At 26.8% G+C, this 27,961-nt stretch overlaps 1 protein-coding gene across 1 annotated transcript in view; it reads right to left on the bottom strand.

Moving 5' to 3' along the window:
* LOC107450919 (NGFI-A-binding protein homolog) overlaps positions 1-27,961 on the bottom strand; it is a gene marked incomplete at its 3' end in the record, with an annotated part of 240,314 nt that overhangs the window by 4,741 nt on the left and 207,612 nt on the right. The window contains 3 exon segments of the mRNA XM_071187826.1: positions 5,136-5,255; positions 11,738-11,908; positions 23,957-24,453. Coding sequence (XP_071043927.1) covers positions 5,136-5,255; positions 11,738-11,908; positions 23,957-24,453 — 788 coding nt within the window.

Raw genomic sequence — 27,961 nt, 5'->3', positions numbered from 1 at the left:
GTTTTTTTTAAAAAAATCTTAATTTATTTATTGCTTAAAAAAAAAAAAAAAAAACTACTGTTGACTAAGAAATTTATAAATTTTAATAATTTTATTTTATATGCATAATTTTTTAAAACTAATTCTTATATTTCTTAAATATTTTAATAATTTTAAAATATGATCATGATTTTTCATGATATTAAAATGGATAAAGTTTGAAACAGTAAAAGAAAAAAATTACGTTTAATTAAGATTGAAAGGGCGAAAAATAGGGAAGACAAAGCAATGAAAGAGTTGAATTTTAAATTAAAAAAATCCGATAGCAGTTCCATAAATGAAAAGAAAAAAATATATTGAATTTTCAACATTAAAAAGGATTTGAAATGTTAAAACTTTTGCTCGTAGACTTTAATACTATTATTAAGGGAAAAAAAAAACGATTTGAAACATTGATATTTTATTTACTACAATTAGAAAAAAAAAAAACTACAGGGAAAATTAAAACCAACTGTCACGTTTCAAGCGAAAATTTAGGAAAACTTCAGGTTATATAACGTAAAGCAACAAAGGGACAATAAAAGAAAAAATCTAAACAAAATGAAAAAAAAGAAAAAATCTTTAAAAAATGAAGCAAAGAAAACTTAATTTGGGACACTGATAACTATGTTGAAGTGCGAAGATTGGGAAAGTGAAAAACAGGTATGCTATAATTTTGTGTAAAGTGAAATTTAAATGTTAACTATTATTATTTGAAAACAAAATTTTGCAATTTCCCAAAAAACTTAAAATAATAAAAAGCATTGTATTGAATTGAAGTGAAAATTGGAAAAACTCATTTTGCAACAAAATTTTTAATAAAAACAACAAGGTTGAATTCCTAAGATTGAGAGAGAGAGACAAAAATAGGTAAACTATATTCCAATATCTCGTTTTAGAAAAATGATAGGAATTTGTACGCAAAGTTTCCCATCACAAAGTAAGAAGAAATATTTGGAGTAAAGTTAGAAAAATAACAATATAAATAAAAGAGGTCATAACTAAAAACCTGAGAAACATTTGGGAAAATATCCACAGTAATAATAATAATTTAAAAAAACAAACAGGATTTGCTGCATTGAATTAAAATTTTTTAAGGATTGAATACTAAGATTAGGAAAGAAAAATAATAACTGCAGTCAATAGTTTCGCTCTTATTATGATTTTAATATTGTAAATTGACCTTTCTAATAATATTATGGTTGAAATAGGTTTTGATAATTATATTTTAGAAGAAATTATAATAGATACCATAATTTAAATAAGAGATAAGCCCTTAAAAAACGAAGAAACAAGAAAATACTTGAACTTTAAAAAAACTTTTGTAATTGTTTAATTTTTTTAAACAATATGGAAAAAATATTTATTTAAATTGGTCAAATTTATGTTTTCAATATTGCAAAATAATCGTTTTGTAAATTTCTTTGTAAAAAATTAAAATCTATCAGGTTGCTAATGCTTTTAGAGTTAAGTTTTGAAATTATATGACATAAGTACTTAAAAAGTTACCGAAAAAAAATGAATTAAAAAGGTTTGATTTAGATTAGAGTCTTGATTAAAAGACAGTTTAATTTCATTAATTCGCAGAAAGCCATACTATTTTTTAAATAATTTTTAATGGGAACAAATTATTAGCAAGATTTGTTATTTCAAGGCAGGACGGACGTTCAAACTTTAAAAACCAAAGAATAAATAAAAAGACAACTTAATTTAAATACTTTTTATTCAAAGTATTGCATATATAAATCAAAACTTATAAAATAATAATCTATAAAAAGCTTTAAAATTTGATGGAAATCAAAAAATAAATACAAATAACAAAATTCAAATAAAACATCTTTTCAAAAATAATAAAAAACAATAAAGAAAACAATATAATCTAAACGACTAAATGCTTATTCAACAATTTCGCATAAGAAATTTTCAAATAAGCTATTTTTTGGTTTAAGATAATTTACAACAAAAGAGAAAAAAAGGACGTCATATTTAAATAATAATACCTAAATGTATAGTTGTTTTCAGAAAATTTGACAAACATATAATATTAAAATAAACAAAATCTTAAACAAATAATAGTTTAAAAAATATATTATTTGTTCTTTTAAAATAATATGCACAAATCAATTCCGTTTTTAAAATGAGGAATAGTTTAAAAACTCATGATAATAAGCTAAAAAAATATGATGAAATAGTTGAGTGAAATACATTTGTATAAGTAGCTTTATTTAGAGGTAAGCAAAACAACTTATTTAATTTTTTAAACAAAACTACAGTTCTTAAAAAAAAAAAAACTAAATACTTGAGTAGTAGTAATAAAAAAATTTAAATTTTTAATAAAAACTTTTTTAAATTTTGAAAAAATTTATATTTTTGTTTCGCTGTTTCAAGTCTTCTTGAGATATCTATAACGAATATTTGTATGATATAAATTTTACAAATTCTACAATTTCGATAAAAATGAGGAATTTATTACAAAAGTGAATATAATAGTTTATTTATAGTAATTTAGTTGGTCATCATTAATTAAAAATATTACATTTTGCGAAAGGAATACTATTAGTAAAAAAACCCTACAAGAACAATAATTTTGAAATGTTTTTAAAGGGCAGAATTGGATTTAAAAAAATAAAAAAAATCACATTTTAGTTTTACTTTTAAACTAAGAATCTTTATTAAATTATAGTAAATAATAACATAGTTTTGACAGCAATCAGAGCTGAACTGAAGTTTCCAAATCTGTGTGTGAATATTTACTTATTATCAATAAAATATCAAAGAAATTATCCAATAAAGTGTTACAGTATTTTCAGTTTTTTCTTAAATAAAATATTCTTTTAAAAATGTTAATTAAAAAATAGTACAATTAAGTGACAGTAATTGCAGCGGAATATAAGTTCTTGCTTACAAAAATAGTTACGTTTAATTTTTTAATAGAAATAATGCATTAAAGCCTCACTGTATGTAGTAAAAATTATAAAAGACAAGTATAGGAGGTGTTATGAACAAGTAAAACTTTTAAGTTGTTATGTAGGTTTCGGATACGTATATATTTCTGAGATAAATTCAAAAAATTTTAGCGATGGAATTTTAATAAGTATTTAGAATACCTATTTAAAAAAATTATATCAAATTTTGATTATGAATTATTAATTTAAATTATAAAATCCCGATGCAACTATATTCTGAACAAATTCCTAACGTTTAGTTTTGAAGCTTTCCCCTAGATGGCGGTACGGTTATCGAAATTGCGTAAGAGCTTTTTCTCCTTCATTCCACGCATTTGCTTGCAGCCCCTTTTTTTTCATCTTTTCTTTTCGCTCGCTGTTTTTTCCTAGTGCTTGCTGTTATTTTCTAATATCGATTGGTATGAGAAAAATTATGCAGGCTCCTTTTCATCTAGTTCCGCCATGGCGGCTCAGAAGCCCAGGAAAATTAAATACGCATTTTAAATGGGGATTTTTTGTCATTCGTTTGTTTTTGTTTAAAATTTGGTTAACCCTTTAAAAATAAACCCAAAACGAGTTTATTTTTAGTCAAAATTTATTTTCCTTACTTTTTTATCAACTGGTAAAAGTAATGTAAAAGAAAATTACAAGATTTTATCAATAAAAAAATACATTAAAAAATATTTACAGATAAATAATAATGAATTAATAAATTTTTACAACTTACAAAAAATAATTAAGTGGACACCAAAATATAATTTAATCTAATTTGATTATTAATTTTTCAGGGGAAAAATGTGTTTTTTTTCTACATTACTTTCTTTTAGGGATATACACCAATTGAAATGGTTTATTTGATTGTTACTTGTTTTAAGTATAATAATTAGTAAAGTTGAAAACTATTTTTTAATAATTTTTAGATGGATGATCGTTTCAAAAACAGTCAGGAAAAAAGTAAAAACTTTTTTTTAATAAAAATGACTAAAAAATTTTAAAAATTGTTTTTTTGAAAAGTTTATACTATAATAGTTATTAAAAGTTTTGATAAGAGCTGGTATTAAGTTCAAAATTAAAAAAAAAAAAAAAAAAAAGACCATAAAATTACTCTGACAGGCTTTAAACCATAAAAAACACATATTTTTGATATTAGATTAAATAAAACAGTTTTAATAACATCATAAAAGACATAGAAATTCAAAAATAGTTAAACTCTTTTTCACAATTCAGAGAATTATAATTTGAAAATATAAACGGAAATTTAAACTAGTATTCTACCAATACAATAATTGCACAAGAATTATTGAGTTCATAATAAAGAAGATAAAGAAAGTTTATTAAGAACAGGTGAAACCATAGCATTTAAGAGTCGATTAAAATCGTGGAGGAAAACTATTATTTTTTTTTTTAATTGATACAACGCAGAAATAAACAGAGAAATAAGAAATGGGAAAGCTGGAACTGAAAAGTGAAAAATTAGATTCAAAGAAGAAGTCAACAACATCATATATTTCAAAACATTTCATAAAGATGATATATCAGCAACGTGAATTTGATTTCTTACCTGAATAATTGATTTATAAAAAATGTCTTCTATGTCGCATCTGAACTTTATGTAAAGGGGGTAAAAAAGTCTGAATAAAAAAGCTTACCTCTGAGTTGTCCAATAAGGCACACATACCCAATAATATAAACATTCACACAAATACACTTAATAATAATAATTACAATAAATAAATCTTTATTAGGAACCAAAATGTTCCACAAACAATAAATAAATAAATAAAGTTCATCACTAGAGGAGTTACCCCTTCTGGGGGTCATGAAGCACACAAGGAAGAAAAAGTTTTCCTGGGTGTGATATTATTCGAATGGTTAGTAGAGTTTTTCATTTTCTTATAATATAAAAATGAAATGTCAACAATAAAGGTCAATTGCAAAAGCCCATTTTCTTCCACCAGCATAGAGCAAATTAATATAGTTGGCGTTATCTTGGCTGTAACATGAAAAAAGAAAAATCACCTTTTAAAACTCTAATTGTAGAAGACAAATGAAAGAAGATTCATGCGCAGAAGAGGAGATATTAAGCTACAAAGAAGTGTTAGTCACTTGAAATAGAAAGGAATAAAATAAATAAATAAATAAAGGAGGAAGAGAATTAGGATTGTGTTATACCTCATGCAAAGTTAAAGGTTTTTCTGCTTTTCTTTTGCAATCAAATCTTCCATAAATTGCTGCATACTTCCGAATTTCATCCATCCGCCTTGGGTCATCTTCAGGCATGTTCATGACATACTAAAATACACAAAAAAGGAGAAAATATATCACTATTGTTAGATTCATTACATAAAACAAGCATATAAAGGGTGATAAAATAAGAAGTATTAAAATCTAAATAGAAACTAAACGATATATGATATCGATGTGATTTTTTAGGTATTGTTTTACGGTTTTCTTATTTAAAAATTATATTTCGCATTAATAAATGCCCCTCGATTTTAAAAAAAAAAATTATTTTGGACATCAAAACTTTTGGTCACTTTACATATCATATAAATCAGCATTTATTTCACCAATTATACGAATAATATTGGGGTTTAAAGGTCATCGAGTATTTGTAATTATTTGGGGGGTTATTTTTATTGCTGTTTGACTTGAATTTTTAAATTAAGTTGTGAATTGGTCAATCTGTGGGTCAATTACGTTGACCATATATTCTAAATAGTAGATTTAGAATTTCTATACGCTGTGCTTTTCATCTGCATTTTTTAATAGTGATTTGCTAAGTAATGCTGAACACAAAGGTCAATTTTGGTGAAAAACAGAAGAGGAAAAAACAGGGTTGCTAAACGTTTAAGAAAGATATAGTACTAAGTTGAACACCCTTTCAATGAATAAAAATAAGATATTCTGCTTTTGGAATTACCAATATAAATATTTTGTGAAAACTATTTTTGTGAAAAACGGAGTTTCTTTTTTGATGAAATACATAATTTATTTTTAAACTATAAATACATTTATGTAAAAATGTACAAATTTTTGAACATAAAAAGGTAGATGGAGAGAGTTTAGAATCTTGTGAAAGACACGTTTCATTACACATACAAGATGTATATTGACACTATAGGAAGCGTCCATTGAGATTTTTTTTTAATGGTGCGTTTTTTCGTTATAAGTTTTGTGAATTTTTTTTTTTAGGGATCAGAAGTTTGTGAAGTGTCTCTAAAGATGTATGACTTCTAGCTTCAATGAATCTCGTACATTAACTGTACACTGTAGGAATTTTTTTTAAACTTTTTATTCTTATTTAGAAAAAGAGAACTCATTGTCTTTCAGCAAATTATCACCGCAACTTGTAAAAAACGGAGGCTTAAAAAAATAAATAGACAATGGAGAATGACATAACGATGCATCATTATGCAGTGAGAACTCAGCAGATTTATTTGTAATCAAAACAAAAGAACAAATAATAAGAGACGTATAGATGCCTTATAATGAATTCCCCCTAGTGTTTAAGAATTGTAAGAGGCTATTTATAAATATTAAACATGCCTCTACTTAAAAAAGGTTCCTGATTTTCGGAACTTCTTTATTTAAAAAAAAAAAAAAAAAAAATCAAAAAATACTGCAAAAATAATAATTTTATTTTTGTTTATACAAAACAATTTTTTAAAAAAAATGCAAAGTAAGCTAAATAATAATAATAATTTCGGACTTGAATGTTATTAGATTGATTAATAACATTCAATATTTATTATAATATAATACAGTTATTCATATTTAGTGAAAGTTTATTGGATAAGTAAAAGTTTTTTTTGTAGTAATTCCTTAATATATCATTGTAATGATAATATTACCTTTTGATATCATTTAGATGGGATCCAAAATTACCAAAACAAGTTACAACGGTACATGTATATCGATATGAAGGAAGATTTGCATCCAGATTTTTATATTAAATTATAATAATGAAATAGTAGTACTTAACCCTTTGAAATCCACAGTCACATCTAAGGTGATATTGCCAAAGAGGGAAAACAATTGTCTTGAAATTTAAAAACAAATTCTTACCTACCGCTTGTCAACTATATTACGCTGTTCCATATTAATTTACAGAGTATACTCCGTATTTCATACGGAACAACCTAATGTTTTATGACTATTACTGCAAATTTTGGAGATTGTAAATATGTGTATTTAAAAATAGTTGGGGGTACAAAGGGTTAAATATGAACTTGATAGTTAGTTTAAAAAATATACAATTTATTGGCATTTCAACTTAATTTTTAGACACAATATGCTATGGCTGGCTTATTCGGTTAAACACAACTAAAAACAATAGCCACGCATTTTAGATAAGACAGGAAAAGAAAGAAAGAAAAAAAAAAGAAACTACAGGTTAAAATAAGTTTTAAGCAGAAAAAAGCAACTCTGACCAGTACCGAACTAAAAGCAGTATTTTAGTATAACTAGAGAAAATAACTATTACAATAACTATCATCTAATCTATTATAAGAAATGTGTTTTACTAGGTAAATAAATTATAGTTTTACTACGACTGTTTATTTTTTTAGGTAATTAAATGCTTTACCTAAAAGGTATGAAATTTAAATTAAAAATATTCAGAGCAATTTAAAAGATTTTAAAAGTACATAATTTAGTTCAAAATTAACAGAAGAGGATTATAAATTTCCAGACTGTAAAATGTTAATATCATATACATCATTCTTAAAACAGATAATACGGTATCAATTTGTGAATTTTTAAGGGAAAAACAAACAAAGAATTTAACTATTTTTAAGTTTATGAGAAATAAAACATAAAATTATTTTGTTTTGTTTGTATAGAGATTTTTATTATTATTACAACTATTTTGATAATTCATAGCCACTGGACTAATCAAATCAGCATTCGTGTCCATTGGTTGACCAGATAAATATATACAATAAAAATCGTTTATGAAATTCCCGTTTAAGTAATTTATATTTTCATTACCATTTTATCTCTATCTGTACAATGCTGAACCAAACCTCTTAAGAAATTTTGTTTTTAACTTTTCTCCTGTTAAAAAGTTTTATCAGACTTTTAATTTTCAGTCTAAAACATAGAAAATCACCAGAAAAAAGCATGCAAAAGTCTTTAGAAATGAAACTAATTGTTATTGAAACCTCAGTACACATTTGTTTATTAATGTTTCAGTTTGTTAGCACTAAGCACACTATAGTCGGTCAAAAGACCGGTTACTGCATGCTGTATTGTATTGTAAAGTGTTGGTATGTTTAGTGTTAATACTTAAGTTAAATTTCAATAAGTATCACTCAATACGTGTATGACATTCTTAAAGAAACAAGAACTTCTGCATATCAATCTCAAAGCATAGATTTATAATTTTAGCCAACCCGCTAAAAAAGTTTGACCGTTTGAGAAGTTTTTTCTTCATTTCTTACGAAAAACTTCTTACATGGGTTTTACTGAGAAATTACAAAATGTGACCTTACTAGATTTCGAAAAAGTTGTCAGTTATCTCAGTTTTTCTTTAAAAAAAAATCAGATATATTGATTAAATAAGAGTCAAACGCTTCATAATTAATAAGAAATCTTATTATTTCTAACTCATTCTGTTAAAAAAGTTGCATCTTATCATGAAAAAAAAAAGGAAACATTTTTTCCAACTTTGTCTTACTGTAGTTTCGTTTAAACAATAAACACTAAAGTAGTTGAGAATCTAGAGAGAAAAAAAAAGACAGAGCTTGGAAGCTAATTATTTATTCTTTCTGAAGAAAATAATGATCGATGATACCATATGAAAATCTTTCATACAATAAAGCATGCAACTTTGTGTTCATAGCACCAATACAAAGCAACACATGCATTACTTTGATACAAGTGCTCAGTGGGTATTGCACACAAAAGGGGGGAAAAAACTAAAAGAAAAAAGTTGATAAGTAAAACCCTATTGTGTTTTTTATAGCAAAAGATACCCATTTGTAAATTGTTTTCCTATCTCAAATCAACTTCTAACACAAACAAATCTTTGCACATCTTAAGCGCCGCTGGTTGTCAAAAAAACTTTCCAGAACAAAACCCTTTCCAATCGTTTCATACAAAATGTAACAATTAATATGCAGTTATATTACAAAGCTTTCAAAACTCCAAAAGAGACTCAAGCCCACCTGTCCAGGTTTCATTGTCATATGCATGCCCACGCCCACTATCTAAGTCAGTTCAAAGCCACAAGCAGTGCAACGATGCGTTTCTATGGTGAGGGGAAAAAAATCATAGAAAGAACTAGTGGTAAAAGAAATATCTCTGAGGATGCAGGTAGTTAACAAGAACCTCATTGTCAAATGACATTGCAAAGAAATATGCTTTTATTATTGGATATATTTTTTGGGTACTCTTATTCCAGTAACAAAAAGATCTTTTACCATCCCACTTGTCAAGCCATTATCCCGCCCTTTCGACCAGAGCTTTCTTCTTTCAGGGCGCATACGCTTTTTTTTATCGTTAAAAGAAATGGGGCTGATCCTTTAGGGGCGTCAAAGAGAAATCGATATGCAAATAGGATGTATTAAAAGCAGGTCGGATATGGCCTCTAGGCCAACTGTCTATGAGAAAAGGAGCTTCCATTTTTGAAAGAAAAGAGCTCTAAAAACATACATTGAACTTACTCTCAATTTTAAACTCGTTTTTTTTTTTGTTTTCTCTTGCAGCATTAATATTCAGCGCTGGAGACTTATTCCGATTAAATCTAGGCTTTTAAATTTAAAACCAAGAGTCAGTGTTTACTCAGTTTTGATTTTATGTGCAAGCTATGTTTCTTTTAGGGATGAGATTAATTCTTCGCGGGCGATCTCTCTTAAATAATCAAGTTCCTCTTAAAACAAAACCCAATTAAGTAGTTAAAAGTGTTTTTACAATGAACATTTCTTTAGAATACATTAAGTATCGATTGGACGATTTTTTTTCTTCAGAACTTCGCAATATTTTAGAAGGTTTATGCTTAAGATAAAACAAATTTCATTCTAACTAAGTTCGGTAGATTTCTCAATAACAAACAAAGCTGGAACTTACGATTGATTGCGTGCATGACTTTAAAGACTACTTAAGATGCAAAATTAATAAGTTTTAATTCGTTCGTTTAAAATCGAGTAAACATACACAATAGATATTCATTTACGTTTAATAACTAATTTTCAAATAACGATATTTATATATAAAGATGAAAGAAACTTCATTTTTACTACTATTTCCATAACAATATTTACTAGGCAATAACAATAAAATTACACAAAAACGTTACACGAATCCCTTTCTATACAAAATTTTGCCAATTTCAGTTAGTTACTTTGACTTTTTTTTTTCTTTTTACGAATTGGAATTTTTCGGACTAAAAATATTCCTTACATATATATTTCGTAGTTTAAAAAGTTAGTACACTTTCAAAATTAAGAAAATTGTTTATATAAAAAAGTTATTACTTTGTTTAAACTAAGCATTTTATACTTTCGCGAATTATGAGCAAAAATATCATAAGAATAATATCAAACGGAAGAGAAATGCAAAACAATTAAAAAACAATTTAATTGAAGAGAATGCATTTTAAGAATGCAAGGAATATAATACAACTAAAACATTCAGAAAATCAGAAAAAACTGTTAATGAACATGCAAAACTTATTTTTTCTTTCTAAAAGGAATAGAGCAATTTTTAATCTTTTTAAAAGTATATTTTCCTGTAAAGTACAGACCAGTCCACACATGTTTAAAAAAAAAAGAAGTATTTTCTAAAAAAAAAAAATCGAATTTTATTTACTTTTACAATTTCAGAATAAACAAAACGATAAAAGTAGATGGCATCGTAAATATCCCCTCAGATCAAAGCGTTTTTTTTAAATATTACTATCTCACATAAATTTAACTTAAAGCAATAATTTCAGCGATTGTTCATTGGAAATAAAAACTTGCATCAAATGCATTTATATAAACAAAAAGTTTGAACTGCTTCGGTAATATCAGAATGGTAAAAGTTAAACATAATTTTTGAATGAAGCAGTTATTTTCCAACTATTTGTGAAAAAAAATGAAAAAGAAAAAAATACACACCTTTACACTTGAAAGAAATAAAGTTCAAAATCGAAATATCGATCATAATCTCATACAAAATTAGTAATATTTTTTACATTGCGTTGCGAATAGCACAAACAAGTTGTACAACAATCATTTTTACAAATCTTTAATGATTGTGAAATCATACAATGCAAATTGTATGTTCTTATATTTCATGAAAGTCAATAAGGTTAAAACATAAAAGGTGAAATCATACAATGTGAATTATATGTTCGAATGCTTCGGGAAAGACAATAAGCTCAAAACAAATGGTAAAAGTTAAAAATTTTATACCCCAATTTAAGTTACCAGATCTATGTTTGACTTAAACTAATACTTCGCGAACACGATTAATGTTCCTTTTTTGGCAATAAATTTAAAACCGATCGTAAAAATTGGGTATTCCTTTTTTTCCAATCCTGAGTCATACTAAATGTAATAAACCTCATTAAAGTATAATTTAAAACATTTATTATTTGTTGAGCAAAAAATTACGTACTTATTTTTGGCATACATATTTGGCATAAACACAAGTTCAAAACAGATTGAAAAAAAATTTAAATATTTCAAAGTCGAGAATAAAGAGAAAAATTGAGCCACACAAGCACAACAAATGAAAGAAAAAGAGACAATCTCGCCAGAGGGCAAACGCCAAAAAATGGCCCATACCTCTAATTCTTTACTCATCCTCTTCTTGCTATTGGGAAGTTTAGGGTCAAGCTGCATCAGTAGTTGTGGGATCATGCTCTCCGTAGTCTCGGACAGTCTCTGGATTTGGGTATCAACCAGAACCGGCGTCAGAGACAACTGGGGGTCACTCAAGAGGATATCCCCGCAGCCCTTTAAGGGACAACAAAAAACATCTTTTTAGGAATCTATTCGAGGAAGCAGAAAATCTGCCAAAAGCCAATATACTTTAGGCCAAAAGCCAATATACTTAGCCAACATGCAAAATAATTTAAAACAGCTTTAACAGCTAAAAAACTCGATTAAAATACTACATGATCATACCAAAAGTAAGAGGACACTCACAGTTTAAAGTATTATCTGATGGCTAACAATTATTAGATAGAAAACATAAAGTAAATTTTCATCAGCCACTAGATATTTATCTAAAACGTAAGGATAAGGTACGAAATGGCACGAGACTGCTATACATTTTATAACAAATAATTGTCTATTTTTGCATCGAATCCCGCGTCTGATATACTATAATAAAGAAATGTCTATTTTTGCATCTAAATTTGATGCAAATGTCATTTGATGTGTCTGAAACACTATATTATATTCAATGAGCCTACTTTTCATCTCAATCTGTGTCTGATATACTACAAGTAAAAAGAAATTTTCCAGCAAAAATTCGAAATAATGATAGAGAGCGTAATGCAAATCTCTAACAGATATTAAGCATAGTTTTAAAGCATGGTGCAAAATGGCACAGTATTGTATAAATGATATACTTTTATTTTCAGAAAAAGCAAAGTAGCATTATATATTTTGTCCACAAGAAATTAACACAAAGTAAAATTTGTCCAATTACTTTTGGTATAATAATTTATAATATTTTGAAATAAACGATATCATAAATTCACTCCAATTTAAAACATAACAGACATTCGAAAGAATCAAAGAGAAGTGCATAGAAAAATATTCTTGAAAGTGAACAGTAGGAAATGATGAAAAACAAAACTTTCAGAAGATACATTCAATTATTTTACGAACCATTATTTTTTAGAATCGATTATTAACTTTAATAAACATATCTTTCCGTGGCATGCTTGTAAAAAAATTTAGAACACCCTTCTTTTTAAATCATAAAAGTGCATATACATACCAATAAAAAGGCAGACTAAGGAAGAAAGATATGCTAGAACCCTTTAATATTTTCCCCAAGGTTAATCAGTTCTTAAATTATTTCATTCTATGTGTATAAAAATTATGGAGAAAAGAAAAATACAATACCAGATTTAGGACTACCTATATAGTCAACTCCCAACTTAACAAAACGTCTTATTTAATCTATATGATTTATAACTGACGTAAAGTTCATCTTGTCGTATGTCTATTGTCTTTTATCTTTTTACTATTTGTTTACATGTTTTTAATGAGCTGAGGCTTGTAATGAAAGCTCAAAATCTTAGATCGACCACTATCAAGAGACTGTCTGTAAGCTATCGACATCGCAAATCATGTAAACTACTTTTTTAAATTATTATTATAAATTATTACTTAATATTTTACTGGTTTTTAGAATGTTTCGTAAAAAGAACTGGCTTCAAATATCATAAGAAATATGATTTGACTAATTTTTATGTGTGGAAAAAAAATATCAATTTAAGAATTTTATATAAAAATTAATTTAATTTCTTGAAATCTGAAAATTTTTCCTCGCGTCTAGGTTGATTCCTTGGGTCTTATAGGAATTCAGAGCCCTTTCTACGATTTTTAAGCGTTAGCGACTGTAAACAGAAAACAACGTGAATTAAAAAAAAAATTAAATGACTTAAGGAACTATGACATAATTAAAATACCAATCCTTAAAATAAAATTCGATTAACAAAATGTACAACGGATGCCACATCATCAGAATACCAATAGAAGCTATATCACCAAGAATAATGGAAAACCCATCAGAATATCAATGATTCGTTTTGATATATAAATAATTAAACTAATGACTATGAAGTTTCAATTCAGAAAGTATGTATATATGTAACTGCAGTACAGTTAAAAATATATAATCTTTCTTATAAAAGTGGAATTATTAATAAAAAAAATTTCAAGTGAATTACAAGGAGAATTAATCAATAAGCAATAAGAGATTGAATTCCCACTAGTTAAAACTAATACAAAAACGTAAAATAGATACGAAGCAACGCTATTTCATCAGGAGTTAATAGAAAAATTAACAAGAAATATATTAGTCTGAAATATAATGTTAGTAATCAATGACTTAAATCCCAATCTAGAAAGTATAAATATACCAATGATTTAAGTTCTGAAAGTATATATATGAAATGACTTAAGTTCCAATTGAGAAAGTATAAATATTTAACTGTAGATAGAACTATGTCAACTAAGTCAAAAATAAATACTTTTTTCTCCCGTCCCTGATGAACTAGTTCCAGAAAAGAATTTTTTGTCTGACCAGACTTAAGCTATAAAGATATAGATTTAATCTGTAAAATTTCTTTTAAGGCGTAATCCTACTTCAAACACAAGAACATAACTTATGTTTACAATTAATGAAGTCAGAACGAAACAAAAAAAAAATAAACTGCCAAAGGATTCAGAACAAATAAAACTATCGCATTCATAAAAATAAATTAGCAGCAAGAAGAAAAAGAAACAGCTGCATCACTGCACACATACAAAATAAGTATTTTAGTAGAGTATGCAGCAGACTTAATAAATGGTTGCTATTTCATTTAAACGGATTTTTCGATGAAAATGAGTTTTTATACAATCAAAGACATAAAGTTTCAGCACAGATGTTTCCTTTCCTAACATTATGAAGATAAATATGATTATTACAAAAAACAACAGATGAATGATTTGTAACAGCTGTTTTAAGACTTAAAAAAGAGCAGAAGTTTCGCTACGCCATTTATTCTTATTTTGCATTAAAAAAAAGATGATTATAAATCTTAAACTTCGGGGTGGATTTTAATCACCAGGATTTTCGCTCAAAAATGTCTGAAATAAACTTTACACAACAACTGAATAACAATAACTGAATTTCAACAGTATCATTCGATTAATGAAATATAATAGAGAAAGAAAAAAAAATCGAGTCAGCCTTTTAGGATTTTTTTCCTTGACGAATGAAAGCAATCAACAGTATCATTCGATTAATAAGATAATCCATGAGGACAAAAATCTGATTGATATTTTAGTCACATCGTCTATCAAATGAATAAAAACTATAAACAGTATCAATGGATTAATAAGATAAGCTATAAGGATAAAACTCTTATTGATCTTTAGTCATATTCTTTATCAAATTAATGAAACTATATACAGTATCATTTGATAATAAGATAATCCATAAGGACAAAAATCTTATTAATCTTTTAGTCATTTTCTTTTACCAACTGCATATGAAAATTATAAACAGTATTATTCGATTAATAAGAGAAAATGTAAGAAAAACTTTTTTCATCTTACAGTTACATTTTTTTTTAAATGCTCAATTATTGATAAAAGAATAAAACTTAAATGTTTTTTTTTCCTTAAAGATATTAATAATAGTTCTTTTAAGTTCATAAAAAATTCAAATTTCAATGACATATTTCAAACGATCTCACTAGATTTCGTCAAAAACAAATAAATATATAAACAAAAAAATAATAAATATTGCGAAAAAGTTTTGTTAGCTTTTTTAAGAACTTGAAAGTTGTTTTACTTATGGATTGTAAAATGTACATACAATTTTTAAAGTGTACTTTTGCAAAAAACCGAAACAATTACCTTTTAATTCCGGGAAAATTCCTTGAAAAATTTTAATAGCAAAATTACTCTTAGAAATGGGACACAAAATTCTAAATTTATATTTTGTTTTTAAGCAATGCAAAATAGCTTTTCAATTGTTAAATTGTGACAGTTAAAACAGATCTTGAAAATTGAAAATACCAAACGTTAATGAGTGAAAAAGTCTAAGATTTAATTTGAATTGAAAGCTACTGAGATGTTTGTATTGGACTATTCTTGAAAACTAAAAATATCAACTGTTAATGAATGAAAAAGACTAAGATTCATTTTGGATTGAGATGCAACTCAAAATTTGATAGTAAAAAGAAAATATTCAATATTGAGCACTCAATATAAACTTTATTTTATGCAAAAGAAAACAGCATAAATAAAAAAAATAAATAAAAATAAAATCAGTAGTCACAATTTTTTATTTATTTATTTATTTTTATTTTAAGAATTGAAAAGGTCCCGTTTTAAAAACTCATGGAAATCAGAAACGAAATAGTTAAATTTGGTATAGCTTAATGGTGTCGTAATTATAAAAAAACATTATAAATATAAGCAATAATAATTTGTTTAATTATATGATAAACGTCTTCTGATATAATATTTTGAAGTGAAATACTAGGTAAGATTGAATATTAATGAACTGAGTTTTACATTTTCTTAATACTTATTTTTATTTTAACGTCTAAAAAGTAATACAAATTGCACAAATAAAATATAAGTATCTGCGTAACTAATAAAAGTAAAATTATTATAGCTTTAAAATCGATCGAAAATGGCAAATTATAACAAGTTTTAGCATGAAAAGTTATCTTTTTTTCTTTCTTTCTCCGTTTAGAAAAAAAAAAAAAAAAATTAGAAAATGCAGGAAAAAATATGACTTCAAAGCTGCTATGTCAGTTATGATCCAAATAGCAATCCAGAAGTAAATTTCGCTATACAAATTATGGAAAAAAATAAAAGCTATAACAGTTAATGAAGGAAAAAAATTATAATATCATCTGACAAAAACGCTTAACGTTAATAAGTTTCATTATAAATGGGGCAAAGTTTCTTTTTCTTTGTTTATTTTCTGTCCTGAATAAAATATGAAAACGAAAAAAAAAAAATTGTTTTCAAGCAAAACTGTTAAATCTACTTGTGTTGCATAGCTATCCCATGTTTCAATGTACGAGATTTATGTAAAATAAACAAATAAGATAAAATTTAAGTTTTAAAAAAAATGTTATGGCTATAACACTAGGCGAAAATGGGTAACTTAAATAAGTTTCAATATATACATTATTTTATTTTTTTAAGAAAAATAAGAAAATGCATATAAGAAAATGCAAGTAAAAAAATTTAAACCGAAGCTTAACTGTTTCATCTATTGTGCAGGAAATAGAAATCCGGAAGTAAATTTCGTTTCTCGAATTTAATAGAAAAAAATATCACTGCCTAAAAAAAAAAAATTTCAAAAGAAAAAAAAAATACACTGCACGCCACGATTCGAAACATTACTGAGAGTAAAGGGGAAAAACCCCTCAATTATTCGGAAATATCCCCCACGAGGAAGAGAGAAGGGTGGAGCTTCTGATACTATTTTTAGCTCCTCTAGAAAGAGGAGACTCTGGATTGGCTTTCCGGCCGAGCAGGATTTATCAAATGGGAGGAGAATTTATCCGCTCTTGTGGCCACAGAACTGTTGGCGCACTACCGTCAATCATGTTATTTATTAACAAGTTATTTCGGTCTCTGACTCATTCATAACTGTGATGTAACTTGCAAATGAAAACATTTCAACTACTTGCGCAGCGCATCTACGATTTAAGAGCGCGAGCTACAAAAGTAACAGACACATGTGCACGCAAAGGTTTTCAATTATATTTATAGTTTATGTGTAAAACCGTGGCTAAAATTGACTATCTAAATAGACGTTTCCTATTATTAAAATATAGCGTAAAAAAGAGATTAATTTTTTTCACAAAGGAAAAAAAGTTATATTAATAATTTTTAATTTATTTTAAATAAATAAAAAAATAAATAAACAAATCTAATTTTCCACAAAGAACAAGAATTTTTGAATCTTATTTGTGACATTTTCAATTAATATGTGTAACCATGGTTAAAAGTAACTATACCAATAAAAAACGTTCCCTTTTATCGAAAGAGGGGGTAAAAAAAGAGACTAATTTCTGTTAAAGGAAAAAAAAAGTTATAATAATAAATGTTAGTTTATTTTAAATATAAAAATAAATAAATAAATATAATTTTCCAAAAAAGAACAAGAATTTGCGATTTTTATTTGTGACATTTACAGTCAACATGTGTAACCGTGGTTAAAAGTAACCATACCTACAAAATACGTTTTTTTTTTTTTTTTTTTTTAATTAAAAGAGAGGGTAAAAAAAGATACTAATTTTTTTATCAAAGGAAAAAAAATTATATTAATAATTATTAGTTCATTCTAAATATAAAAATAAAATAAATAAATTAATTTTTCACAAAGAATTAAAATTTGTGAATTTTATTGGTCACATTTATAGTTTACAAATATAACCCTGGTTAAATTAGCTATACCAACAACATACATTTTCTATTATTAAAATAGAGGATAAAGTTGAGACTAATTTTTTTATCCAATGAAAAAAAAAATATTCATAATTATTAGTCTATTTTAATCACAAAAATAATAAATAATTCTACTTTTCCACGAAGAACTAAAATTTGTGAAGTTTATGATATCATTATATTTCTTTGCAAGTCTTAAATACAATATTCGTATATCTTGATAAAATCAAGTTCAGTATAATATACGCATTAAATTTAATTTATTTAAATTATTGAAAAGAAATGAATGCTATAAAAGAGAAGAAATAACTATAAGATCTATTTTTTTGATAATTTTTTTGGCATTGTAGAAGGAGTGATAAAATACAGCATAAAAGCTTTTTATGATTAGATTTATCGACAATTTTTATTGTTTTTTTAAAAAAAATCCTTCAAATAATGAAACTTTATAGTTAACTACTGCTGTATGAGATTTAAAATATTTTTAAGAAGTAGGAAACTGCGTAAAACAAATACATTTCTATTTGAGTCTACTTTATTCTACATTTATCATTAGTAATAATTTCATCACTCTTTTTGACTGATGAAATTATTACTATTAGTATTATTAAAATTATTTAGACGAAGTGATAGCAAATTTTCAATAATTTAATTATTGCAATATTTGAGAAGTCTTTTTTAAATTTAATACATAATTTATATTTAAAATAGAGGCATAAAATGCTTTCACATTACAGTCAGAAATTAAAAACAAAATAATGCTGGCAATTTTTGAGATACTGAAAGAACTGTAAAAGAGAGATTATGATATAATTGAAGAAAGAAACCACAGCTATGTTAAGAATCTGCAGCCTTTTATGAGGCAAAATATCGTCTGAGAAACAATGAAGTGTGGTGAATTAATATTTTGGTATAATTTTCTATTTGATAAAAATAACAACTACAAAAATTTATACTAAATCTTTTTGATTGCACAAAATAAAATTCTTCTAATTTAAAAATTACTATTAAAAATTGTTGTATTTTTAAAAAAATAAGAACGGAAGCTAGACTAAAAGATATTTATAAATATTTCAAAACACAATAATGCAATTGTTCAACAAAAAACATCTGTGTAAAACGTTTGAGGAATTTTTAATTATTTCGTTAATCAAATCAATAATTTTTTATTAATAGAAACTATTGAAGAATCAAACTAAGCAGACAATCATTTAACGCAAAGCCTCATGGCATAGGAAATTTTACTATTGATATTGCTTGTAAAAAAAAAATTTTCAAATTGAAACTTAATATAAGTTTAACAAAACAAGAAGACGAAAAATCCTCGAAACACTTATAGGATTATAGGTATTTCGACTTCTATATTTTTTAAATAATACTATAAAAAATCTTTTTACAACTATACAAATTGCATTTTTTGTTTCTTTTGAGTCATTATCAAAACCATAAAAATGATAAAAAAAAAAGAAGAAGCAATCACCATCTAAAAAGAAATAAATTGGATTGTTCGAAAAGTAATTTGTTTTCGTTTTTTATCAAAATTAAAGACGATTTTCTTATAGTGAATAAATAAAGAAGATAAAAAAAGAAGAAGCAATCACCATCTAAAAATAAATAAATTGGATTGTTCGAAAAGTAATTTGTTTCCGTTTTTTATCAAAATGAAAGAGGATTTTCTTATAGTGAATAAATATTTTATGGAATTATACTTTCTGGCGGTAGCATGATTCAACGCTCATAAATCTTTGTTTTTTGCTGGCAAAAAACTGATCCAGGGGATTTTTGACCGCCTCATTTGAAATAAAGGTTTTATCCTCTAAAAAATACTGTAGAGATAATAAAATTTTTTGTAGATAACCCATTTTTCGTCCCCAGCGATGATGCGCTTCCAAGAAGCAGAAGCAAACCTCATACGGTACAAATTTTTCTCTTCAAAACATGAGGAACCTATAAATCGAGCTCAGAGATTAAACTTAGATGTTTCAAATAATCATGAGCGGTCGAATTCGATAAATTTAATCTCTTATCATTTACTATCATTAGTTGTTTGCTATTCGCAAGTTTGCATCAATTAATGTCTTTATTATTTCTTCAACTGGCCTTTCAGAATGTGGTGCATCAAAATTGTCGGATCGAAATTTAGTAATTTCGATACTGGCATACTGTCGATACATCTTCTCCTTACAAATCGGATAATTTTTTTGTTGCTTGAACAACATTTTTACCTTCTCGATAGAATAAAAGTAAAAAATGCCGAAAATGCTGCAATATCCATATTTGAATGCCCACCAATCAAAAACTACTGCGCAGAATCAATCACTTTTTCACAAGCTAGCCTTGCTATATCAGCTGTCAAAATATGTTAATGATTATGCAGCTTAAGTGTGAAGATGGCTGGGGAAAAATACAATTAAGTTCTCTGTTCGGAAAAAATGAAATTACCTCCCGAACAACCCAATATATAATAAAATAAAAAAAGAAGTTTTTACCGATAAAATTTTTAAGTTTAAACTACGAGGCTCCATAAAACTATGAGACATTATATGATATTTCTGGCCCATGATTACTTAATGTTAAAATTGTTAAAGTAATATTAGCATTTCTACGTTGACAATTAAGCTTTTGAAATTCCAGAAAAAAATATGACAATAGGTATTTTTGTGCTTGTGATCTGACGTTAAATTGAGGTGAACAATCTCTGTTTATTCAAGAGTGGCTTTGGTTGTTTTAGTTTATTAATATCATATTTAAGCTTTTTCACAACATTTCTAAAATATTGACTTCGGTTCCATTTGAATAAAGTCACACCTGATTATTATTATTCATTTTATTTAGAAACACGAATATGCTTATGATAAAAATCATCTGTTTAAAGTTTTAAATAACATTAATAAAAATAAAAACAAATCAAAAAAGTGCTTTCTTTTTTTCAATAAAAACAATAAGAAGAAATATAGAACTGAAATAAAGATAAAAACGTCGAAATCAATGCAGTTTACAAGATGCCAATTTAAGGAGGGAAAAAAACATACTTAGGACGAAATAAATACTTAAAAACAAGATATAAAAGAACCAAATAGTATTTGAAAAACAAAAAGTTAATCTTTTCCAGCTTTGTTATAAATTTAAAAATAAAAAAAAAGTATTATTGCTTTAATTAAACGTTTAATCATAGCTGTAATTTAGGCATTAGAAAGAAGAATATTACATTAATAAGCGTCAAAAATAATACATATCACTATATTTTCATAAATAATTCACTCATATGAAAAAACAGACATATTCCAATTTAAAACTTCGAATTTCTTTTGTTCACGAAATCGTTAAAGACACCATAAAAATCTAAGTCTTCTAAATAAATCACTTTTAATGGATGGGAGAATTAATCCCTCTTAATCCCTTTCTGCGCAATGAAAGACTGTAAATAATTACCGGGGTGAGTTCTACGGACAACAAACTGAACTTATGGTTTAAAACTGTCTTAAAGGTAATAATGCGAGAAAGAAACAGCAAGGGCAAAAAAAATCCTTAATCCCATCAAGAATACAAAAATGGCCGAATGAACTATTTATTTCAAGAAAAGGAGAGAAAAAAAAATAAGTATGAGGTGTCTGGCTATATTAAGATAGATTAATTTCTTGAAATTAAAATATTAGTTGTGATTATTAGTTGCGTAACTTAGACGCTGACATAAAAAGTGAAAGCAATATTTTATCGTGATTATACGACCATATTTCAAAACCATTATTCGAACATTTAACGCGTTATAAAATATATGATACTACTTAAATACTAAGGTTATTAATTTTTAAAATTACAATTTTTTAGTCACATTTTGACCTAATTAATTATGTGAATGAAAAAGAGATTTCTATTGATTTCAAATTAGTATATTTAATACGCGCTTTGAAACTAAGATTACATGAAAAATTTATTCAAGAGCGGCGCTTAATATATCATTATAATTTAATTTTTTTAAAAAAAATTTCTACTCAACATCATGTACGGTTTAATGCGTTGAATAGGCATAAGGTAGATATTATTATTATTATTTTAATTAGAAAAAAATTTCAAATTTAGCGCACCAGATTATTTTTAAAACTTAACCTTTTAATGGGTGGCTATTATTCTCTATATATCTCCCCCTCCCACCGACAAAAAATTCTTTCTATTTAGCCATCATGAGTCGCGATGGCTCAGGGGATAGAGCGTTCGCCTTCCAATAAGGTGAACCGGGTTCGAATCCCAGCGATGGCTGGTCGATACGAATTCCGCATCCGGCTTGCACCGACCACAGTGCTGACGTGAAATATCCTCAGTGGTAGACGGATCATGGGTTTGAGTCCTCTTGCCGTCAGGCTAACCGTGGGAGATTTTTGTGGTCTCCCTCTCCATGTAATGCAAATGCGGGTTAGTTCCATCAAAAAGTCGTCCACGAAGGCAAATTTTTCCCTATACTTGATCCAGGAGTCCCTTTGTCTTCTGGATTGGGTTGAAAATTACAAGGCTACGTAGTTGAGCATTAGTATTCGTAAACCCAAAAATTGGGTCGGCTGTTCAACGACGGTTATAAATAAAGTAAATTATTCAGCCATCATCATTAATGTTTAAGTTTAATTTTTCATTTTATTTAAGGCGAGAATCCGACATGTTTTTAAAGAGAGTTTCAGTTGGAAAAAAAAAAACTTTCCTGAATAATTACGTTTAATTTTAAAGAAGTTTATAGAACATTTTTACGTAAACAATTAACTGTTATCTAACTCAATTCAAAGTTAACTGATCAAAATATGGAGAAGAGTATTAAAATCTTTCTTATTTATTCTGTATTTGTATTGTATTGTATTTATATACGTAATGCCTTTTCCTTCTCTTGCTTTTTTAAAAAATGTCATAGTTTAGAGCTTAAAAGTTATTAATGGTATGAAATGAGTATCATATTAAAAATGAGTAAAATTCTATATGTGTGATTGATATAATCTTTAATTCAATCATGTGATGAAAACAGGGCATAAAAATAGCAAATCAATTTGTTTCGTCTAGAGCCATATGTCATTCAAAATATGGAACGAGTCACGTCATTACAAAGCATTTTTATAACCTGGGATTTGATTTACGAATCTGCATCTACAGCATAAGCTTGGCCACACTGTTCCTAGAAGTTCACAACTTTCGTGCTGTAAATTTTACTCAATATTTTCGAAAAAAAAAATATTGCAAAATCAATCAACTACCTTAGATTTCTAGCTTTATAGGCGTTTTATTAAATAAAGAATGATTAAGAAAAATATTTTAAATAAAGAAAAACATTTATAAAAAATAAATGTAAAGATAAAAAATAAATAAAAAGGTACTGAAATTTTCATTACATTGGCATTATTCCCTTTTAATTACGTTGTGATAAAATTCATTTTCATATCTCATTACTAAACAAGAATTTTTAATAAAAAACGCGTATAAAATATTTTTGCATGCGATTAATATATTTATCCTGGGACTTATGACTTCACTAAAGTCTATGTAATTATAAAAATAGATTTTTTTTAAAACCGAACATGGCATATTTTGGCCTCATATAAATTTTCATACATATGTTTTATGTTTTAAATATAGATATAAATTTTAACAACAATACATAACATATTTTGGGCTTATAAAACTTGAATACTTATTTACATTTGAATAGTTGGTTGTTTTTCTGTGTAACATTTTGAAACCAAGAAAGGCACATTTATAACCTTACGTACTAAGAATAAAGTCCTATATTGTACTGAGTTTTAGACTAGTAACTGTAGCAGTTAATTGCTTTAACGTTTATTTTGAATAAAACGATTGAGTTGAGAATTGAAAATGTTTACTTACGGGCGGCAGGGACTGAGAATACATCTGTTGCAACTGACTATGGGTGGGCGGAGGCGGCTGCTGTTGTTGCTGCTGCTGTTGTTGCTGTTGCTGCTGCAGTTGTTGCTGTTGGGAGGACTGTGTAGAAGATTGCGGAGGAGCATGGGCCTGATGATGTTGCGCCTGCTGATGCTGATGAAGATGCTGTTGGTGCTGCTGATGTTGTTGCTGATGCTGTTGTTGTTGCTGATGATGAAGATGTTGCATCTGAGAAGGGGAAGTCACATCTTTGGCGCCTGCGCTGGCGCTTTGTGCCCCGTGTCCAGGTGATGGGGACGAGTGAGCGTTGTTGGTGAGCATTGGTGGAATAGGGGGACTCGGCCTCATAGGCATAGGGGGTTGAGCTTGACTCATATTGCCTTGGAGACCAGCCCGGGTGACCCCAGCCCCCATTCCACCCATATGGTGGTTTGGGTGAGTGGGCGGCAGAGCTGGAACTAGTGGTGTTTGGAACATAGCTAAAAGAAAAATAAATAATCAGTAAATAATGAAAATTAAATAATAAGAGTAGAAGAAAAAATAAACTAAACGGAGCGGAAATGTGTTTTTAAAGTAAATACTTCGTTAAAAAATACAATTTTATTAAAAACAAGAAATTTTCCATGATGTTTTGCAGACTAAATTAATTTTCTATTTCATAATATTTTTATAAAAATTATTTCAGCATAAGTAACAAAAACTAAAATTAATAAAATTGAAATAAATCAAATTAGTAATGAAAATTCTAAAATTTTTATTAATGAAATTATCAAACCATTTTTTATGAATAATTTTCATTTTGATACCAAATAAAGCTGTTGTTACGTAATGAATTATTAGTAAAATAATGCAATATTATATTATATATCGATAAAAAAAAAATAAAAAATAAAAATAAAACTTAAGTTTATGAAATTTGGGAACATGCAGATGCATATAAAATTTTTATGCTACTTCCTCTAGGCAAGGATTTAGAAAGATTTTCATATCGTGATCTGAGGCAGAATAATCGCTTAAGTCTTGGCAACTTCCGGGTAGCAGCCAGCGAGAAAAAATCATCACAGAAGGAAAACAACTCGAAAGGTATAACTCGCCACCCCCCGGGCAAATCTTTCTTTTAATTTCTTTTAATTAAAAGTTTAAAATTCACTTAGCACCCTAGCGATTGTAGTTGGCGAGTTATAGATCACGATACAGAAGTATCACCGAAAATTAAAAAAAATAAATAAAGAGCGTAAATTAAATATTAAGTCAAATGTTAATGAACAGGTATATAAAAGCCTTTTATTTATATAGAATAACTAATCTATTCCTTAGAAAATAGAAAAATAAATGCATTGAAAAACATATAGAAACATTTCTGTAAGTGAAAAGAAAAAAATATGTAATTCATTATTACCCGATTTAATTTATTTAAATTATGTGCCAAAAAAATACATAATTCATTTTCTCCATTAACTTTAAAAAAATTATGCACGATTTTAATCAATGTTAATTTTTAAAAAAAAAATTTAAGTGGGAAAAAACAAATCTCAATGCTTGAATTCATCAGCAGCGTCCAATCCCCATCGATTGGGGACCAGTCAAGCATTTTTGAATACCCGGGGAGGGGAGAAAGAGCATGAATACAGTATGAGGCCCTTCTTCTTTAATGACAGGAAACCCCGCCCATCACGAGACCCTAAGCCAATACTAAGTCGTAGTTCAAACAAGGGACATTTTGAATGACTTCTGTTAACTCCGCCTACTTCCTCTGTCAACATTGCGCACATTTCAAAGAAGCCCACCTTTTACCTCTAAGACACGTGGTTTTTAAAACTCATGTCAACAACTGAACTTCTACTTCCGTGTTTGCAAGACTATGCTATTTTACGATCGTTTCTTTATTAGAAATAAATAAATGATATTTTTAATTTTATATTTTTATGCACCAAAATGGTATTTCATGTAATTTTCTTTGCACCACCCGAATTTTAACTACTAATACTACCCGAACTACTAATACTACTAATTTACTCACTATTACCACACGAATTTTAACTACATTTTCCAATGACATTAAAATAAAATAAGTAAAAACATTACTTTATACACGTATAATGCTATATTTATATTAATGTTATAACTAGATTACTATTTTTATCCTGAATGAGAAATATTGTTATTTGGATTCAGACATGGTGAAATTTGAAAAATCCAGAAGGGCTGTTCAAATGCATCTAATGAAGGGCTGCATCTAATCTTCATGATTTGTTTATTTTTGCTGATAAGGGGGAAGAGGGATATGAGCGATGCTTACGTAAGACATAAAAGTCCTCGTATTTCCAAAATATTTTTATAAAGCAAAAAGAGAAATTTGTAAATTTGGAATAAAAATCAAATTGGGGGGGGGGATTTGAAAAATATTTGCTAGAAGAGTTTCGGAAAACAAGAGTAAAGTGAATACAAAAGGAAAGCAAAATATTACTTTAAGTAAATTCTACTCTAAGTTCTACAAGATGAATTAAAATGTATATTTTGTTGTAACGAAAAGCAAAGTTTGTAAGAATTAAATCCTAACACTAGAATACTATATTACATTACAAGTCAAAGTTAAAGCAAAACCAATAAGGAAGGGGGCTGCCATTTCCTTATTTAAGCATGGGAGAAGATTTTTTTTATTTGCATATTTTTACTGACAAGGCAGGCTGAGTACAAAATCACCAGATTTCTATACGTAATATTTAAAAGGCCCCGAATATCAAAAACGTACAATTAAAATAGATGATTCAGAACACTTAATATGGTGTTGAAAAACTTCTATGGGTAATAAATACTTCACTTTTCAAATTACAATGACATACTGAAGTTTCTGGCTAGTATATATTTTTAACTTCTTTCAATTTTTAACTTCTTTCAATTGTTGACTGTTTTATATCATATAACTTAAAAAAGATGCATACATATTTCAAAAGATGCATATAACTGTGATGTTTTTAAAGACAAATAATCTTTATTTTATTTTTTAACTCTACTGGTCGAAGATTTTTACATGACGCTGTATTCGTTAGGAAGATTTTTAAAATAAAGAGTTCACATTCAATTTTGGGTTATAAATTGTGCCATATATAAACATAATACATGCGTATAATTTTTAATATTATTGCATATTTAAATAAACTAAAAGAATAAATATTTATAAATAAAATGAATTTAAAAATAGAATTTTCTTTTTAATAACAAGTTAAAATGTGTGCTTACATGCGTTTAAATAGGTCAGTTATATTTTAAAATTAGTCTATAACATTTATTTATTAAACTCTGTAAATAAAAAAATTTAAAAATAATTTAAATCAAAAAAATCTTAATTTGATTCCATAAGCTCTTCTTAAGTACTATAAAAATGTTTATAACAAAATCTATACTAGGTTGAAGCATATTTAGGTAACTCTTTTGCTTCTTCTTTTTCTTTTTAATAACTATCTATAAATAGAATATTTGGAAAGCTGTCTGAGTCTTCAAACAAAACAAATGATTTGAAAACTTTTAACGGAAAATTGTCTTATCTATAATATTTAATATGTTTTGTTTTTTCAAAACATAATGCAAAAAAGAAAAAAAAATTATACGATACGTCATAACATATTTTCTGAATATTTTTTTCAAACAAGATTTACTGTATCCCGAGACAATAAATTTGCAAATTTCTAACAAATAAACATTTTTTGCTAGAAATTTCCATTAGAAATTCAATTTAAGTAAAGTCAACGTAACTCATAATAAATATCATAATTATTGAAACGATTTTTACTAGAGAATATAAAGTTCAATAAATAAAAAAAAGAAAAACAAAAAAACAATCAACAACAAAGCTATATCGCATTTTAACAGCGAGTTAGAAGCATCAAGCTTCATCAAATTAAATAAAAATGTTCATAAATTATGTGATGCTACTTTTTACGTCGAAAGAATATTTTAAAATCATTTGTACTAAAACGAAGACGTAAG

The sequence above is a fragment of the Parasteatoda tepidariorum genome, chromosome X1, assembly GCF_043381705.1.
Source record: "Parasteatoda tepidariorum isolate YZ-2023 chromosome X1, CAS_Ptep_4.0, whole genome shotgun sequence".
NCBI lineage: Eukaryota > Metazoa > Arthropoda > Arachnida > Araneae > Theridiidae > Parasteatoda > Parasteatoda tepidariorum.
This window is presented reverse-complemented; position numbering and strand designations above follow the sequence as displayed.